The sequence below is a fragment of the Rana temporaria genome, chromosome 13 (assembly GCF_905171775.1).
Source record: "Rana temporaria chromosome 13, aRanTem1.1, whole genome shotgun sequence".
NCBI lineage: Eukaryota > Metazoa > Chordata > Amphibia > Anura > Ranidae > Rana > Rana temporaria.
Genome location: NC_053501.1, coordinates 102,766,669 through 102,787,726, shown reverse-complemented (window position 1 = coordinate 102,787,726; position 21,058 = coordinate 102,766,669). Strand labels below are relative to the sequence as shown.

Below are 21,058 nucleotides of genomic sequence, written 5' to 3'. Positions count from 1 at the left end.
ACCTCACAAATGCGCTTCTGGAAGAATGGTCAAACATTCCCATAGACACACCAGCTTCTGTAGAATGGTCTAGCTGGAAAACCAATGGCTGCATCGCTGATCTGTGTATTCGGATTGGGGTGGGGGGAGACTTCTGCATCCACATCGTTTTTGTATATACGGGGTCTGTCACTGCCGGAGTTAAATGTCATTTTTGCATGTGTGCGCTGTAATATTTTTTTCTGTTTGTATGGTCTTATGGCTGTACCATCTTTAAAGCATTTTTTATGGTGTGCCCCCCAAGTATTTGTTTACCCTATAGTTTCAGTCAGGGCTTTTTTTCAGGGGGAACACCGTTAATGGCACTTCCAGTACAATATGTATGTAATGGTGAGGGGTACCCTAGAGCAGTGTTTCTCAACTCCAGTTCTCAAGGCGCCCTAACAGGTCATGTTTTCAGGCTTTCCATTATTTTGCACAGGTGATTTGATCAGTTTCACTGCCTTAGTAATTACCACAGCCGTTTCATCTGAGGGAAATTCTGAAAACATGACCTGTTGGGGCGCCTTGAGGACTGTAGTTGAGAAACACTGCCCTAGAGTGTGCTGCATTGTTGCTACGGGATCTATTGTCGCTGGGCAGATCTATTCGTGCTGGGGGGGCGTCTATTGTTGATGGGGGGGGTATTGTTCCTAGTGGGAGTCTATTGTTGCTGGATTGGTGGTATTTTCTGTGGTGGATCCATTGTTGTTGGAGGCATCTATTGTTACCTGGCAGATCTATTGTTGCCTGGCAGATCTATTGTTGATGGGGGGAAGCTATTGTTGATGGGCAGATCTATTGTTGCTGGTGGTGTCTGTTGTTGATGGGTGGGGGTCTATTGTTAATAGTGGGGGTCTATTGTTGCAGGGGTGGGGGGTATTTTATTGTGGTGGCTCTATTGTTGCTAGGGGCATCTATTGTTGCTGGGGGTGTCTATTGTTGATAGGGGGGTCTATTGATGGTAGTGGGGGTCTATTGTTGCTGCTGGCATCTATAGATGCTGGGCGAATCTATTATTGATGGGGATGGGGGTTTATTGTCGATGAATGAATCTATTATTGCTGGGGGGGGATCTATTGTTGTTGGCTGCAGGGGATCTATTTTACTGCTTTTCTTATCACTATCAAATTACATAGAAATTACTTCCATACAAATTACTTGTTTCTGTGTTCTCTAAAGGGGGGTACTGGAAGATGGGTAGGGGTTGGAACCAAGGGATGGTGCTCAGAGGTGGGTAGGGGGTGGAACCAAGGGATGGTGCTTGGAGGTGATTAGGGGGTGGAACCAAGGGATGGTGATCAGAGGTGGGTAGGGAGTGGAACCAAGGAATAGTGCTCGAAAGTGGGTAGGGGGTGGAACCAAGGGATTGTGCTCAGAGGTGGGCAGTGGGTGGAATCAAAGGGATGATGCTCGGAGGTGGGTAGGGGGTGGAACCAAGGGATGATGCTCGGAGGTGGGTAGGGGTTTGAACCAGGGGATGATGCTCGAGGGTGTGTAGGGGGTGGAATCAAGGGTTGGTGCTCGGAGGTGGGTATGGGGTGGAACCAAGGATGGTGCTCGGAGGTGGGTAGAGAGTGGAACCAAGGGATGGTGTTCGGAGGTGGGTGGAGGGGAACCAAGGGATGGTGCTCAGGGGTGGGTAGGGGGTGGAACCAAGGGATGTTGCTCGGAGGAGGGTAGGGGGGTTGAACCAAGGGTTGGTGCTCGGAGGTGGGTATGGGGTGGAACCAAGGATGGTGCTCGGAGGTGGGTAGGGGGGAACCAAGGGATGATGCTCGGAGGTGGATAGGGGGGTTGAACCAAGGGTTGGTGCTCGGAGGTGGGTATGGGGTGGAACCAAGGATGGTGCTCGGAGGTAGGTAGGGAGTGGAACCAAGGGATGGTGCTCGGAGGTGGGTGGGAACCAAGGGATGATGCTCGGAGGTGGGTAGGGGGTGGAACCAAGGGATGGTGCTCGAAAGTGGGTAGGGGGGTGGAACCAAGGGATGGTGCTCAGAGGTGGGTAAAGGCTGGAACCAAGGGATGGTGCTCGGAGGCGATTAGGGGGTGTAACTAAGGGACGGTGCTCGGAAGTGGGTAGGGGGCAGAGACAAGGGTTGACTCAGAAGGAGGGGGTACATGGTTTCAGTAATCGAACAATTTCAGCAGTGCAGTACAATGAATTAATTTGTATTGGTACAGTAGACTTACCGAGCATGCCTTTGTTGGAGTCAGACAGACACATGTCCTTCTCTGCACTGGGCAAAACAAATCCAACTACAAAAATTTCTACCCCATCCGCCATGAGGGCAAGTCCTAGCACAAAATAGAGGGTCCACTGAAATCGTCCATGTCCACATTCTTGAAGGATCATCTCATACTGCTGAGCCAGCTCTTCCTCGTCCTTCCTCCTTTGCCCTTCCAGATCAGCAAAGTCTTTGAACTCAGTAACAAGTTCTTGGTTATCGGTGAGGTGATCTCCTTTCATGGAATCGGCCCTAGGAATGCCTTGATACTCTCCCTCATAGATTTCATCATCATCATCGTGGCCTTCAGTGGCATCACTAGACCCTCCCTCATCATCGTTAAGAGGATCTCCTTGGTAGTATCCGTCCTGTGGCACCGGGTAGTCATCGTCATCATCTTCTTCGAACCGAGTGTAGGAACGTTTTGTGTATTCATCTTGAACCTTATCCACGCTTTTCCCAACTTTCTTGGCTGCATGTTTCTTAACCTCCTTGGCTATGTCTTTGGCTCCTCGTATAAAAGCAGTCCGATCTCTGAATGCTTCATCCATGGTGACCAGCACAAGATATAGGAACTATTATCTGGTGGAAAGTAATCGTAAAGACGAAGGTGCTATTTTTTTCTACAGCTTCTTACTATTCCTACAGAACTAATGTTTCAGAACTACGAAGGCTGGACAGCAACCTACAATAGAATGGATGAAGCTAGGGGCATCCCACAATATTCGAAAGCTGGACCACTTGCAGGAAAAACCATGAGATACTTTTGGCAATGCTAGGAATTCTGCAGAAACATGCTTTTCAGGAAAGTAATTTTTCATGTGATGTTCAAACCTTGACAGATCCTTCAGCCCCTGGAAAAAAAAAATACAAGAAAAATCAAAAGGGATGTTTGAAGCATGGCAGGTTCTGTTACATTTCAAAAAATTTCTTAAATTTTACATTTTAAGAATTTCTAAAACTTAAACTTACATTTTATAAATGTTTAAAATTTAAAATTTGTATACTAGTTTACAGTACACAGTATTTTTTAATCACTTGCCGACCAGCGCACGACGATATACTCGGCTCGGCTGGGCATATGGGCATACAGGTATGTCCCCTTTAAGACAAGGCGTACAGGTATGTCCCCTTTGGAACAAAGGGATGATGATCAGAGGTGGGTAGGGGGTGGAACCAAGGGATGGTGATCAGAGGTGGGTAGGGGGTGGAACCAAGGGATGGTGCTCAGAGGTGGGTAGGGGGTGGAAACCAAGGGATGATGCTCAGAGATGGGTAGAGGGTGGAGCCAAGAGATGGTGCTCAGAGGTGGGTAAAGGCTGGAACCAATGGATGATGCTCGGATGTGGGTAAAGGCTGGAACCAAGGGATGGTGCTCAGAGGTGGGTAGGGGGTGGAACCAAGGGATGGTGCTCAGAGGTGGGTAAATGCTGGAACCAAGGGATGATGCTCGGAAGTGGGTAAAGGCTGGAACCAAGGGATGGTGCTCAGAGGTGGGTAGGGGTGGAACCAAGGGATGGTGCTCAGAGGTGGGTAGGGGTGGAACCAAGGGATGATGCTCGGAGGTGGGTAGGGGGTGGAACCAAGGGACAATGCTCGGAGATGGGTAGGGGGTGGAACCAAGAGATGGTACTCGGAGGGCGCGCACGCCGCCGCGATCTCCGTGAGTGTGACTCGATGTCCGCCGGGAGTCCCGTGGAGAGGAAGAACTGGGAGATGCTGATTTTATCAAGCATTTTCCCATTGTGCCTAGTGACAGGACCTGTGATCGGGAGCGGTGATCAGTGTCGTGCCACACGTATCCCATCCCCCCTACAGTTATAACACATCCCTAGTTAGAACACTTAACCCCTTCAGCGCCCCCTACTGGTTAACCCCCTTCACTGCCAGTGTAATTTGCGCAATTGTCTGTTAAAGCGACTCAGTGTCGAAACGCAAAAAGTGGCCTGGTCTTTGACCGCCAAAATGGTCCGGGGCTGAAGCGGTTAAAAACAGGTGTCTCATTTTTTTTTTTTTTTTATAGTTCCTACAGCAAGCATTCCAACCCATAAGGTTCACTCTTTGACTTCCCCATGCAGCACTGAGAAAATGAAATGTCATTGGTTGCTAAAGGCCAAGCAGAATGCTAGATGCTTTGGAAGTTGGTACTCATGATGCCCATAAATGTCTTTATTCATTTTACAGGTCACTAAATGATCTTTTACTATTGTTTTTTTTTTTGCATGGTGGTGAAAAATAAAAAGAGACTTTATTTATTTGCGGGTAACTGGAAGGCTTTAGCCATCCTAATTCTCTGAGCTAAAAACAGACCTTAAATGAATACAGAGAGAGAGAGAGCCAAGTAGTTATTCTAAGCATGTCTGCAGGAACGCCAGAGGCCAAATCATGTAATCGCTCAGTATAAGCTGAGAGGAATTCATTTCGACAGGAAAAATTCATTATGAGAAGATGGTGAGGAGAAATCTGTTGCTGGTCGGTCCAGAAGTAAATGGTAATTTCCTCTACGCAAAGCTAAAATGCATAAATAAGCTGAAATCTGGGCTGGCAAACAAGACATCGTACCATAGAACGTGGTGCCCATACTAGGCCACGTTGTCCACCACAATTCGACAATTCAATCCGAATCCAAATGCCACACTGTCAGAATTGATGGATTTATTTGATGGTTGAGTTGGTCTTCATTTGAACGTTCATAGAAAAAATTGTTTGTCAGAACATTCTTTTTTTTTGCCATCATTGATTTAATTACCGTAGTTATCGGCGTATAACACGCACCCCAATTTAAGAGGGAAGCTTAACCACTAGGCTACCGTCTGCCGCCAAACGACGACAGCGGGACGATAAGCCTCTCATTCTGGGAGGACGCCATATGACGTCCTCGCCTTCCCGAGCCACTAGGGGGCGCGCGCGCTCCCACTGCGTCACTGGGAACCCGATGCGTGTGCCCAGCGGCCGCGATGTCCGCCGGGGCACCAGCGATTGCCCAGTAACTGAGCAGGACCATGGATCTCTGTGTGTAATCCACAAAAAGAAAAGAAAGGAGGGCGCACTGACCTTGTGGGAAAATGCCATTACATTGGAGGCCAGTGGGAAGAATGCCCTTTACATTGGTGGTCATTGGGAAGAATGCCCATTCCACAGTGGTGGTCATTGGGAGAATGCCCATTCTACAGTGGTGGTCATTTAAAGAATGCCCATTCTACAGTGGTGGTCATTTGGAGAATGCCCATTCTACAGTGGTGGTCATTGGGAAAATGCCATTACATTGGTTGTCATGGTCAGTGGGAAGAATGCCATTATTACATTTGTGGTTATTGGGAAAATGGCCCTTACATTGAATGTCATTAGGGAGAATGACAGTGGTGGTCATTGGGAAAATTCTCTTTACATTGGTGGCCAATGGGAAAAATGCCCTTCTTACATTGGTAGTCTTTAAGAAAATGCCATTACATAGGAGGTCATTGGGAAGAATGCCCTTCTTACATTGGTGGCCATCGGGAAAATGCCCCTTACATTGGTGGTTATTGGGAAGAATGCCCCTTCTACAGCGGTGGTCATTAGGAGAATCCCCTTTGCCTTAGTGGCCAATGGGAAGAATGCTCCTCTTGCATTGGTGGTCTTTGGGACAATGCCATTACATTGGAGGTCAGTGGGAAGAATGCCCCTCTTACATTGGTGACCATTGGGGTAATTCCCCTTACTTTGGTCATCAGTGAGAACAATGGCCCCATTACAGTCAACTAAAAAGACCATTGGTGCCAGGCTCCACCAAGGTGTGTTGGACGTTGAACTATACAGGTAACATCAGAGGGAAGTCCAGTTAGCTACAACTGAAGGAACCAATAAGCAACCTCTGGAGGAACCCTATCTGAGAATGGCTGGTATAGATGATCACCTTCACAGGTGTATATAAAAAAAGAAATTAAAAAGACGGTATATTCACTTTAAGCCCCCCTCTTCTTCTTTTTTTTTCTTGCAGTATGCATGTGAAAGGGCTTTGTATGGAAGATCCTCGTGTAGTATGAATAGTACAGGGGGAGGAGAAGCGAAAAGGGAGGGGGGCGATGCAGCCTGCAGCTCTCAGCACTGTTCTGTCTCCTTCAATCTTATCTCCCTCTTCCAGCCTGGCTCCCCGCTCAGCTTTTGTGTTCTCCGAGCGGCTGACATGTGACGCAGAATCTCCTCTCTGTACATGCAGGATGATGTACATTCAGCATTCAATCAGACGCTGCTAGAAAAACACGGATCAAACCCTGTGCATGCAATTATATACCAAAAAAGGCATTGCGGCTACGGGGATCCTAAAAGGGACATTCCGACTTTTCCTTTTACTTAAAAGGAATGTTGGTCTTTTCCAGTGGCGGCTGGTGCTCAAAATGTTTTGGGGGGGGCGCAAACAAACTGAAAAAAAAAACATCAATTGCAGCTAATGTGCCATCAAACACAGCCACTGTGCCCATCAAATGCAGCCACTGTGCCCATCAAATGCAGCCACTGTGCCATCAAACACAGCCACTGTACACATCAAACGCAGCCACTGTGCCCATCAAATGCAGCCACTGTGCCATCAAACGCAGCCACTGTGCCCATCAAATGCAGCCACTGTACACATCAAACGCAGCCACTGTGCCCATCAAACGCAGCCACTGTGCCCATCAAATGCAGCCACTGTGCCATCAAACACAGCCACTGTACACATCAAACGCAGCCACTGTGCCCATCAAACGCAGCCACTGTACACATCAAACGCAGCCACTGTACACATCAAACGCAGCCACTGTACACATCAAACGCAGCCACTGTGCCCATCAAACGCAGCAACTGTGCACATCAAACGCAGCCATTGTGCACATTAAACTCAACCACTGTGCCCATCAAATGCAGCCACTGTGCCCATCAAACGCAACCACTGTGCACATCAAACGCAGCCACTGTGCACATCAAACGCAGCCACTGTGCCCATCAAACGCAGCCACTGTGCACATCAAACGCAGCCACTGTGCACATCAAACGCAGCCACTGTGCACATCAAACGCAGCCACTGTGCACATCAAACGCAGCCACTGTGCCCATCAAACGCAGCCATTGTGCACATCAAACGCAGCAACTGTGCCCATCAAACTCAACCACTGTGCCCATCAAACGCAGCCACTGTGCACATCAAACGCAGCCACTGTGCACATCAAACGCAGCCACTGTGCCCATCAAACCCAGCCACTGTGCCCATCAAACGCAGCCACTGTGCCCATCAAACGCAGCCACTGTGCCCATCAAACGCAGCCATTGTGCCATCAAACGCAGCCACTGTGCCATCAAATGACCCACTGTGACATCAAACGCAGCCACTGTGCCCATCATTTGCTGACACTGTGCCCATTAATTTCCACTACTGTGCCCCATCAGATGCTGCCAGTGTGCCCATCAATTTCTGCTACTGTGCCCCATCAAATCCCGCCAGTGTGCCTTATCAGATGCTGCCAGTTTGCCCCATCAGATGCCACCAGTGTGCCCCATCAGATGCGGCCAGTGTGCCCCAACAGATGCTGCCTGCACTTACCTGTCTCAGAGCGGGTCAGCGGTAGTCTCCTGCACGTCCTCCATGTCTTCTTCTGTCCTCTCTCAGGAGTCCAATCACAGCGCCTGATGTTTCAGCCAATCAGGTGACCAGTAACAGACCCGGCAACCTGATTGGTTGAGAGGCGGATTTAGTGTTAGCAAAGCAAATTCCTTTGCTTTGCTAACACACAGCTGAATGAACAGTGAAAGCCGAGCATGGTGCCCGCTGTTCACATTTTTTGGTGTCTGATTAGATAATTTTCCAAAAACACCCCCACCGCTGTAATTCAGGTGCCCGGCGTCCGAAAGGGGGCCAGACACCTGAATAGAGGGTGTCAGCAGCAACCATAGATAGATTCATGCATTGCATGGATCCATCTATGGTGATTAGAGCGGTGCAGGAGAGAGCAGCACTCTGACCCCTCTACACCCCAGATATCCCCCCAGCACTCTGACCCCTCTACACCCCAGATATCCCCCCAGCACTCTGACCCCTCTACACCCCAGATATCCCCCCAGCACTCTGACCCCTCTACACCCCAGATATCCCCCCAGCACTCTGACCCCTCTACACCCCAGATATCCCCCCAGCACTCTGACCCCTCTACACCCCAGATATCCCCCCAGCACTCTGACCCCTCTATACCCCAGATATCCCCCCAGCACTCTGACCCCTCTACACCCCAGATATCCCCCCAGCACTCTGACCCCTCTACACCCCAGATATCCCCCCAGCACTCTGACCCCTCTACACCCCAGATATCCCCCCAGCACTCTGACCCCTCTACACCCCAGATATCCCCCCAGCACTCTGACCCCTCTACACCCCAGATATCCCCCCAGCACTCTGACCCCTCTACACCCCAGATATCCCCCCAGCACTCTGACCCCTCTACACCCCAGATATCCCCCAGCACTCTGACCCCTCTACACCCCAGATATCCTCCCAGCACTCTGACCCCTCTACACCCCAGATATCCCCCCAGCACTCTGACTCCTCTACACCCCAGATATCCCCCCAGCACTCTGACCCCCTACACCCTATATATCCCCCAGCACTCTGACCCCTCTACACCACATATATCCCCCCAGCACTCTGACCCCTCTACACCCCAGATATCCCCCCAGCACTCTGACCCCTCTACACCCCAGATATCCCCCAGCACTCTGACCCCTCTATATCCCAGATATCCCCCCAGCACTCTGACCCCTCTACACCACAGATATCCCCCCAGCACTCTGACCCCTCTACACCCCAGATATCCCCCCCAGAACTCTAACCCCTCTACACCACAGATATCCACCCAGCACTCTGATCCCTCTACACCCCAGATATCCCCCCAGCACTCTGACCCCTCTATATCCCAGATATCCCCCCAGCACTCTGACCCCTCTACACCACAGATATCCCCCCAGCACTCTGACCCCTCTACACCCCAGATATCCCCCCCAGAACTCTAACCCCTCTACACCACAGATATCCCCCCAGCACTCTGACCCCTCTACATTCCAGATATCCCCCCAGCACTCTGACCCCTCTACACCACAGATATCCCCCCAGCACTCTGACTCCTCTACACCCCAGATATCCCCCCCAGAACTCTAACCCCTCTACACCACAGATATCCCCCCAGCACTCTGACCCCTCTACATTCCAGATATCCCCCCAGCACTCTGACCCCTCTACACCACAGATATCCCCCCAGCACTCTGACCCCTCTACACCACAGATATCCCCCCAGCACTCTGACCCCTCTACACCCCAGATATCCCCCCCAGAACTCTAACCCCTCTACACCACAGATATCCACCCAGCACTCTGATCCCTCTACACCCCAGATATCCCCCCAGCACTCTGACCCCTCTACACCCCAGATATCCCCCAGCACTCTGACCCCTCTACATCCCAGATATCCCCCCAGCACTCTGACCCCTCTACACCACAGATATCCCCCCAGCACTCTGACCCCTCTACACCCCAGATATCCCCCCCAGAACTCTAACCCCTCTACACCACAGATATCCACCCAGCACTCTGATCCCTCTACACCCCAGATATCCCCCCAGCACTCTGACCCCTCTACACCACAGATATCCCCCCAGCACTCTGACCCCTCTACACCCCAGATATTCCCCCCAGAACTCTAACCCCTCTACACCACAGATATCCACCCAGCACTCTGATCCCTCTGCACCCCAGATATCCCCCAAGCGCTCTGACCCCTCTACACCTTAGATATCCCCCCAGCTCTTTGACCCCTCTACACCCTAGATATTCCCCCCAGCACTGTTACCATATACCATAAGATACCCTTGGTATTGTGATACCTCTAGCACTATAGCCACCCAAGCTACCTCAAGCATTGCTACCCCCTCTACACCCCAGATCCCCCCTCAGCATTGTTATCCCCCATACACCCTTGATATCCCTCAGCACCATTGTTTCATCCATGTAGTATTCCACTTTTCCAGTAGAGATACAGTGCATGTAAACTTTTGGATCTGTGCCCACCTCCAGCACTGCACTCACCTATACCAATCAAGTAAGCAGAAGGAGGGGCAGAGGAGGGAGCATCGCTCGGGGCATTCCAATTCTTTCGATGCAAACAGTGCTGGACAGCTGGGCTCACCATGACACCATCCACAATGCTACTTCCGCAGGTAGGCTCTCAGTGTTGCCGACTCAGCCACTCCCACTCCAGCTCCTACCCCACTGCCTTTGAGTCCCGAGCATTCAAGCTGCATGGGGCGGGGTCAGAGCATTACTGGTGCTCCGCCCCTGCCCCTCCCTGCTGGCTGTGAAATAATAGGTATCGTTCTGCACAGCGCACCGCTGCCAGCCTGCCTCCCCTGTGTATTCATCACTCTAAGTGCCATCATGGGGCCCCCAATTTCGGGGCAGCGTGGGCTCAACGACCAGCTGCTTTGGGGAAAGTGTAGGGGCCCCCCATGCAAATGGGGCCCCTGGGCAGTGCCCAGGTGTGCCCTTTCATTAAGGCAGCCCTGTCTATGTTTCTAGGTACACACAGGGGCATGCCACCAATAATGCACGCCTCAGCTCACAAGATTTTTAGTAGGATCATCAGTTTGTTTGTTTTTTCACTTATTGAATAGATACAACAAAATACTTTCAATTATATATTTACCAGACCAAAAGGGAGCGAACAAGAGAAATTCATTAAAAATGCTACAGCCCCCTGTCACTCTATTTCCCTATTGCCGCGTACACACGACCGTTTTTCGGGTTCTGAAAAAAAAAAAAAAAAATTAATGTCATTAAAAACGATCGTGTGTGGGCTTCAGAGCATTTTTCGGGTTCTGAAAAACGGCGCAAAATTTTTCCGAACATGCTCTATTTTTTCACAACGTTTTTAACGTTGTCGTTTTTCGGGTTGTAAAAAATGGTCGTGTGTGGGCTTTAACAACGTGAAAAAATCCACGCATGCTCAGAAGCAAGTTATGAGACGGGAGCGCTCGTTCTGGTAAAACTAGCGTTCGTAATGAAGTAAGCACATTCATTACGCTGTAACAGACAGAAAAGCGTGAATCGTCTTTTACTAACACAAAATCAGCTAAAGCAGCCCAAAGGGTGGCGTCATCCAAATGGAACTTCCCCTTTATAGTGCCGTCGTACGTGTTGTACGTCACCGCGCTTTGCTAGAGCATTTTTTTTTTCACGATCGTGTGTAGGCAAGGTCGTTTTAATGATCAAGTTGAAAAAAACTTTGGCCCAGATTCTCAAAGAATCGGCATTGGCGTAGTGTAAGCCATTTACACCACGCCACCGCAACTTACTGGAGCAAGTGCCGTATTCTCCAAGCACTTGCTCCTTAATTTGCGGCGGCGTAGTGTAAATGGCCCGAGGTATGGCCGCGTAATTCAAAGGGGGCAGCTTGTATTCAAATTAAGCGCGCCCCCGCACCGATCGAACTGCGCATGCGCCGGGCGGAAAAAGAGCCCAGTGCACATGCTCCAGCTCACGACGGAAAACATCCATTACTCCGACGTGAGCGTCATTGAAGTAAAGTCGTATTCGCGGACGACTTAGTAAAACGACGTAACCGACGGAAAAAGACGACGCTGACCCGACGCCATACTTAACATGGCATACAGCGGACTGGCGTAAGGTTACCCCTCATATAGCAGGGGTAACCTTACGCTTACGGAAACGATGTAAACGACGACTATGTGGCGCAAATTCGTTCGGGAAGCGGCGTATCAGGCTCATTTGCATAGTCAAATGAGAACTGAACGTAAACGCCACCTAGCGGCCAGCGGCGAATTACATCTAAGATCTGACGGTGTAAGTGACTTACACCTGTCGGATCTTGGCCGTATCTATGCGAAAATGATTCTAGGAATCACTCGCATAGATACCCGGGGCCAAAAACAGAGATACGACGGTGTTTCCTGAGATACACCGTCGTAACTCTTTTGAGAATCTGGCCCTTAGTTTTTTCTAGAGCCTGAAAAACGTTGTTTTTTACAACCCGAAAAATGATCGTGTGTACGCGGCATTAGGGGTGGGTGCACTCTTCAATATGTTCAGCCCTGTCAGCAATGCACAGAGGGAGTTTTCATATCATACCCACACAACCCCTTAACAACATCATCAAATGTAATTTCGTGTTTGAAGGAACATCCGACTGATTATGCATACAATCTGCAGAGATATTTATAGCATGCTGGAGTATTGCTGCGTCTTCATTTACTGAGCATCGGCTGAGGTCAAGTTGAAAATGGAGTGGCAGATCCCTGGAGCTTTAATCCAAGATCTGTAACTGTGTATATGAAGGAAGAGGAGGGCGGAGGACCTGGGCTGTGTTTACTATTAGAGCAATCGTGGGCCACTGTCTAGGGCTGCAGAGGTAGAGGGAGCAGCACCGAATTTCAGAGTTTACAAACTGTGATCACATACTGTATTCTCCTGACTACCCCAAAGAAATTTGTGGAATTTAATAAGAAATTTCATTCAAAATGTGTAAGACACACTTACTAAATCCAAAAAGAAAAAAAAGAAACCAACACTTGTACCTTGTTACCAGGGCTTTTTTTCTCATAGGTGCAGGAACTCCCTCCTTCTGTCACCTCTTGTGTCCACCCCCTACCCACCCCCAAGCACCATTCCTTGGTTCCAACCCCTACCCACCTCCAAGCTCCATTCCTTGGTTCCACCCCCTACCCACCTCCAAGCTCCATTCCTTGGTTCCACCCCCTACCCACCTCCGAGCACTATTCCTTGGTTCCACCCCCTACCCACCTCCCAGCACTATTCCTTGGTTCCACTCACTACCCACCTCTGAGCACCATTCATTGGTTTCACCCCCTACCCACCTCTGAGCACCATTCATTGGTTTCACCCCCTACCCACCTCTGAGCACCATTCATTGGTTTCACCCCCTACACACCTCTGAGCACCATTTCTTGGTTCCACCCCCTACCCACCTCCGAGCACCATTCTTTGGTTCCAGCCCTCCCCACCTCCAAGCACCATTCCTTTTCTCCGCCCCTACCCACCTACGAACACCATTCCTTGGTTCCACTCCCTACCCATCTCCGAGCACCGTTCCTTGGTTCCACCCCCTACCCACCTCCGAGCACTTTTCCTTGGTTCCACCCCCTACCCACCTCCAAGAACCATTCATTGGTTTCACCCCCTACCCACCCCCCTACCCACCTTTGAGCACCATTCCTTGGTTCCACTCTTACCCACCTCTGAGCACCGTTCCTTGGTTCCACCCTCCACCCACCTCCGAGCACTATTACATACATTCAGATCTGAAGGTGCCGGAACTGCGTTCCCCCGCGTTCCTGCTGAAAAAAAGCCCTGCTTATTATACATTATCCATGCTAAAGCAGGATCATCTTAATGCAAGGGCAATCCTGGGCACTGCCCAGGGGCACCAGGTACATGGGGAGCCCCACAATAATCTTGCATTACATCATACTTGCCAACTGTCCCGGATTTGCTAGGACAGTCATGCTTTTTACTAAATTGTCCCGCTATGGTCGTGTCCCGGGAAGCATCCCAGAACCTATACTGTGCCCTCCTGCATTCCCCCTGTACTGTGCCCTTTGTGTTGACCAGTCTTTGATTTATGCAATGTTTTCCTTTTGTAAAATAGATTTTTTTTTTTTTACTAAGTACTAATGAATATGGGCTAGATTCAGCAAGAATGAATCAAGGTCGACTAGTTTTGCGGGAAATACCGCTTCATCAGGACAGCCAATCTATAGAATAAATAATACAATAAAACATGTAATATAAAACAGCAATGAAATATATGATTCAAGAAAAATGATAATAATAACTTACCCGATGAGTCAATCGATAATGCATGGAGCCGGGCGGCCCAGGGGGTTCCCCCCACGGCAGACAGGGGGATAATTTTATCGTGGAATCTGGGTGTAGACAAAAAATATGGGGTCCTATGGGGTTATATATATAGGTATGTATATATATATATATATATATATATATACACATATATATTTTTTGTCTACACCCAGATTCCACAATAAAATTATCCCCCTGTCCACCGCGGGGGGAACTCCCTGGGCCGCCCGGCTCCGTGCATTATCGATTGACTCATCGGGTAAGTTATTATTATCATTTTTCTTGAATCATATATTTCATTGCTGATTTATATTACATGTTTTTATTGTATTATTTATTCTATAGATTGGCTGTCCTGATGAAGCGTTATTTCCCGCGAAACTAGTCGACCTTGACCAATCATTGATCTGTACAATTTTTTATTTTGCAATTTTATTCATAAATAAACTTTTTTTACTATTATGTTTATTGTATTACATCAGTACCGAGATAGTCCCCCAAACCAACTGAGTGGGTAGCTTTGGGTTTAGCTTCAGCTACCATTCCCTTGCCCCCACTCTCCCCCTTTCTCTACCGTAACTGGGATGATGGTACGTTTTTATTATTTATTATTAATCTTTACATGAGGCTATACTCCCCTTTTTGTGGATATTTAGTATGGGGGGTTGACTGCAGATCCTCCATTATTCCCTGAATGCAAACCATGTGGTTTCATATGTTGGGAAAGCTCAACAACATTTCTAGTAAGCCTAATACTTCCGACCAAAATCCTCTAGTATACTGACAATCTCATAAATAATTAACTACTTCCCGACCGCGCACCGCCGTTCTACGTCGGCAAGGTGGCTGTCCTAGGCGAGAGCACGTAGTATAACGTCCTCTCTTCTAGCCGCCACTAGGGGGCGCGTGCGCGCCGCCGTAGGCGCGCGCCCCCCGCTCGCCCCCGACTCCCGTGCGTGTGCCCGGCGGGCTCGATCGCCGCCGGGCACCCGCGATTGCTCGTTACAGAGCGGGGACCGGGAGCTGTGTGTGTAAACACACAGCTCCCGGTCCTGTCAGTGGGGGAAATGCTGATCTTCTGTTCATACAATGTATGAACCGAGGATCAGTGTTTCCCCTAGTGAGGCCACCCCCCACAGTAAGAACACACCCAGGGAACATACATAACCCCTTCCCCGCCCCCTAGTGTTAACCCCTTCACTGCCAGTGGCATTTTTATAGTAATCCAATGCATTTTTATAGCACTGATCGCTATAAAAATGCCAATGGTCCCAAAAATTCGTCAAAAGTGTCCGAAGTGTCCGCCATAATGTCGCAGTACCGAAAAAAAATCGCTGATCGCCGCCATTACTAGTAAAAAAATATATTAATAAAAATGCCATAAAAATACCCCCTATTTAGTAAACGCTATAACTTTTGCACAAACCAATCAATAAACGCTTATTGCGATATTTTTTTTACGAAAAATAGGTAGAAGAATACGTATCGGCCTTTTCAAAATTGTTGCTCTATTTTTGTTTATAGCGCAAAAAATAAAAACTGCAGAGGTGATCAAATACCACCAAAAGAAAGCTCTATTTGTGGGAAAAAAAAGGACACCAATTTTGTTTGGGAGCCACATCGCACAACCGCGCAATTGTCAGTTAAAGCGGCACAGTCCCGAATCACAAAAAGTACTCTGGTCTTTGGGCAGCAATATGGTCCGGGGGGGGTAAGTGGTTAAATAAATCAGCCTGTGTACCACAGCTTGTAAAGCCTAGCAGGGGGTCATATAATCATACGCTGGAACTTTTCAAAATTGCATCACTTATCAGATGTGCTTACACAGCATGGTGTCTAAATACAGCCTTCAGAGGACATCACTGAAAAAACAATCATGTCTAAATCTCACATAAAATATTATATTGTTTTTATGATTGGGTTCTCAAGCATTCTCAAATTTGTGAATGCCTACCAAGGACCTTGATGGGTATAACTTTGCGCCCTCCAAAAGGTCAAAACAGGAACCTCATGGACCAGTCACACATTCTGCTGTATCTTGGGCAGTGCCGATCCTGACCTCCCTGGGGCCCTAAGCAAAATTACATGGCACATTAAAAATGAGAAGTGGGGGGCGCTGACGACAGTGACATGTCACATTAAAGAAAGTTGAGAAGCGGGGGGAGGGGTTGTTCTGCTGTCGGAAATGACATCTTACATTAAATTGAGAAGCGGGGGGTGCTGACTTCTTACCTCTTCTCCCATGCAGCCAGCGAGTTGAGAAGCGGGGTGAGAGGGCGAAAATGACTTCTCACCAGGCGGGGCCTCTAGTAATTTGGGGGGCCCTTTGCAGCTTTGCAGGGCCCTAAGCGGCTTGCATAGTGAGCCTATAGGGTGGATTGGCCCTGATCTTGGGCTTGAACAGTACATGGGCTCCCTGTCTGACCTCCAAAGCAGTTGGCCAGTTGTGCCACACCCAATGTTCTGCATCACCTATTCAGAGGGCAGGAATTCCGCCGCTCTTATGGCCATATGTCATCAGGTGAAAGTCTGACCACTTCCTTATTGTACACCCACATTCATCTTAACCCTTTAGAATGATAAAAAGAAGAACTGGGCATTACAATTTACAGTTGTGCTCATAAGTTTGCACACCCTGGCAGAATTTGTGATTTCTTGGCCGTTTTTCAGAGAATATGAATGATATCACAAAACTTTTCTTTCACTCATGGTTAATGTTTGACTGAAGCCATTTATTATCAATCAACTGTGTTTACTCTTTTTAAATCATAATGGCAACAGAAACTACCCAATTAACCTGAATCAAAAGTTTACATACCCTGGCACACAAGTTGACACAAAGGGGTTTGAATGGCTATTAAAAGTAACCATCCTCACCTGTGATCTGTTTGCTTGTAATTAGTGTGTGTGTATAAAAGGTCAATGAGTTTCTGGACTCCTGACATACCCTTGCATCATTCATCCAGTGCTGCACTGTAGTTTCTGGATTCTGAGTCATGGGGAAAGCAAAATAATTGTCAAAGGATCTGCGGGAAAAGGTAGTTGAACTGTATAAAACAGAAAAGGGATATAAAAAGATATCCAAGGAATTGAGAATGCCAATCAGCAGTGTTCAAACTCTAATCAAGAAGTGGAAAATTAGGGGTTTTGTTTAAATCAAACCACGGTCGGGTAGACCAACTAAAATTTCAGCCACAACTGCCAGGAAAATTGTTCGGGATGCAAAGAAAAACACACAAATAACTTCAGGTGAAATACAGGACTCTCTGAAAACATGTGGTGTGGGTGTTTCGAGATGCACAATAAGGAGGCACTTTTAGAAAGATGGGCTGCATGGTCGAGTGGCCAGAAGAAAGTCATTATTATGCAAATGCCACAAAGTATCCCGCTAACAATACGCCAAACAGCACAGAGACAATCCTCAAACCTTCTGGCACAAAGTCATTTGGAGTGATGAGACCAAAATTTAGCTGTTTGCCCATAACCATAAACTCTACATTTGGAGAGGAGACAGCAAGGTCTATGATGAAAGGTACACCATTCCTACTGTGAAACATGGAGGTGGATCGCTGATGTTTTGGGGATGTGTGAGCTACAAAGGCACAGGAAATTTGGTCAAAATTGTTGTCAAGATGATTGCAGAATGTTATCAAAAAATACTGGAGGAACATTTGCATTCATCAGCCAGGAAGCTGCGCATGGGACGTACTTGGACATTCCAACATGACAATGATCCAAAACACAAGGCCAAGCTACAGCAGAATAAAGTAAAGGTTTGGCCATCTCAGTCTCCTGACCTCAAAATCATTGAGCCACTCTGGGGAGATCTCAAACGTGCCGTTCATGCCAGACAACCCAAGAATTTACTAGACATGTACACACTGAAATATGTCGTTTCTGAATTTCGTTTACGTCCTAAAAATACATTTATTTAGTTACTCCCAAAATTCGTTTTTATTTATTTAGTTTCGTTAAAAAATGCATTCTTTCGAAAATCAGAATTAATTAAGGTTGAATCTGTCATTGAAGGCTTATGGTGTCTGTCGAATGTTCTAAGAAGATTCGACGGAGCAACTAAACTGTACGACGCCGCAATCGTACATTTCCGGTCGAATGTTCCGCCTACAAGCTATAGTAGAATTCTAATGTTGTATGACACTAGTAATAATTATATTTATTAATTATTATTACTAGTCAACCAACATTAGAATTCTTCTATAGCCTATGGGCGGAGCATTTGACCATAAATGTCCGCTCGTGGCGACTGCTTTGTCGAATCTTCATGTCGAATCTTTAATCTCTATGTTGAATAATCTTGGACTAATAGAGTTAGGTTAGGCACATTCGATCTTTTTTGCTATTGTCTCTATAATGTCGAATCTTTTCTCTCTATGTCAAATCTTTTCTCTCTATGTCGAATAATCTTGGACTAATAGACTTAAGGTTAGGCACATTCGACCACAGGTTCGATAGACACAGATTGCTATTGTCACCGTCATGTCGAATCTCCTATAATTATCGAACTGTTGGGGCAGCGAAAACCAAAATAAAGCATTTGTTTATGTCGGATCTTTCGGTTTTCTGATTCTGCGCGTTCATTATCGTTTGTTAAAACGATAACGAAAATATCTAAAATTTGGACGAAAATGCATTCGGGCAAAACCGAATGCACATGTCTAGAATTTACAGGAACTGGATCCATTTTTGCCAAGAGGAATGGGCAGCTTTACTATCTGAGAAGATAAAGAGCCTCATCCACAAATGCCACAAAAGACTTCAAGCTGGCATTGAAGTTAAAGGGGGTATTAAGAACTGGGGTATGTAAACTTTTGATCCGGGTCAATTTGGGTAGTTTCTTAGCTGGATTCAGGTAGGGCGGCTTACTTTTGAGGCGGCGTAGCGTATCGCATATACGCTACGCCGCCGTAAGTCAGAGAGGCAAGTGCTGTATTCACAAAGCACTTGCCTCCTAAGTTACGGCGGCGTAGCGTAAATGGGCCGGCCTAAGCGCGCCTAATTCAAATGTGGAACAGGGGGGCGTGTTTTATGTAAATGATTAGTGACCCGAAGTGATTGACGTTTTTAACGAACGGCGCATGCGCCGTTCGTGGACATATCCCAGTGTGCATTGCTCCAAAGTACGCCGTTTCGACGTGAAAGTAAATTACGTCCAGCCCGATTCGCGTACGACTTACGCAAACAACGTAAAAAGATAGGCCTGTTCCGACGTTCATACCTTGCATGGGCTGCGCCACCTAGGGAGCAGCTTTATCTTTACGCCGGCGTATCTCTAACGTAAACGGCGTAACTAATTCCGACGGGCACACGTAGGTTTCTGAATCGGCGTATCTAGTCATTTGCATATTCTACGCCAAACTCAACGGAAGCGCCACCTAGCGGCCAGCGTAAATATGCACCCTAAGATACGACGGCGTAGGAGACTTAGGCCGCTCGTATCTTAGCCTAATTTAAGCGTATCTGGTTTCCAGAATACGCTTAAATTTACGACGGCGTAGATTCAGAGTTACGACGGCGTATCTACTGATACGCCGGCGTAAACCTATCTGAATCTAGCTATCTGTTTTCATTATGATTTAAAAAGAGTAAACACAGTTGATTAAAGGGGTGGTTCCCCCTAAAACAAAATTCTAACAATACATTCGGATGTCTGCTTACACTGCGGGTAGGCTGGCTTTTGTTTTTTTGTTTTAGTACATACCTCGATATCGCCGTTTCCTCGCTTGGCGGTGGGCGTTCCTAGTTGATTGACGTTCCTCAGACGGGCGCATACTGCGCGTCACGACTTTCCGACAGAAGCCGAACGTCATTGCGCAGGCGCCGTATAGAGTCGGTTCTATACGGTGCCCGCGCAGCGACGTTTGGCTTCTTTCGGAAAGTCGTGACGCGCAGTATGCGCCTGTCTGAGGAACGTCAATCAACTAGGAACGCCCACCATCAAGCGAGGAAACGGCGATATCGAGGTATGTACTAAAACAAAAAAACAAAAGCCAGCCTACCCGCAGTGTAAGCAGACATCCGAATGTATTGTTAGAATTTTGTTTTAGGGGGAACCACCCCTTTAAGCTTATGAGCACAACTGTATTTCAAAGGTGTTCAGTAGGGTTGAGTTCCTCCATAAGCGTCTGCAATAGCTGGCTGGTACCATGAACTTTAGGTAAGAGAATTGGCCAACCCAACAGAATCCAGTGGCTGATGCAACCACCTCCTGATCACCCTAAACTGAAATTCTAGCTCTTCATGCATTGAGGCTCAAAAAACAAAGGCCCAGATTCAGGTACATTTGCGCTTTATTTGTGCAGGCACAGGGCAACGATTTTGCCCTGCGCCCACGTAAATATTTTGCCCTGCCCTCGATTCACGGCGCAGTAGCTCCGTAAATTGCGAGGGCGCGCCGGCAAAATTGCCCGGCGTAAGCGCGCGCAATGTAAATGATCCCGCCGGGGGCGGGAATCATTTAAATTAAGCGCGCTCCCGCGCCGAGCGCATGCTCCGTCGGGAAACTTTCCCGAACGTGCATTGCGGCAAATGACGTCGCAAGGACGTCATTTGCTTCAGAGTGAACGTGAATGGTGTCCAGCGCCATTCACGAATCACTTACGCAAACAACGTAGATTTTAAATCTCGCGACGCGGGAACGTGGGTATCCTATAGCATTGGCTGCGCCTGCTATTAGGATGTGTAACGTTGCGCGAAACCCGACGTACGCAAACTACGTAATTTGCGTACGCAGGGCTCGCGCAACGTTGTGAATCGGTGTTAGTATGCAATTTGCATACTATACACAGATCACAATGGGAGCGCCCCCTAGCGGCCAACGCAAGAATGCAGCCTAAAATCTGCATGGCATAAGAGCCTTATGCCACGCAGATTTTAGGCTGCAGTCGGCGTTACGATGTTC

General features: G+C 48.0%; 1 protein-coding gene across 1 annotated transcript in view; it reads right to left on the bottom strand.

The window, feature by feature from the left end:
* The window catches only part of SV2A (synaptic vesicle glycoprotein 2A), a 179,128-nt gene that overhangs the window by 96,449 nt on the left and 61,621 nt on the right, over window positions 1-21,058 (bottom strand). Inside the window, exon 2 of the mRNA XM_040332885.1 lies at window positions 2,212-3,100. Coding sequence (XP_040188819.1) covers window positions 2,212-2,797 — 586 coding nt within the window. The 5' untranslated portion in view covers window positions 2,798-3,100. The remainder of the gene's footprint in view (window positions 1-2,211; window positions 3,101-21,058) is intronic.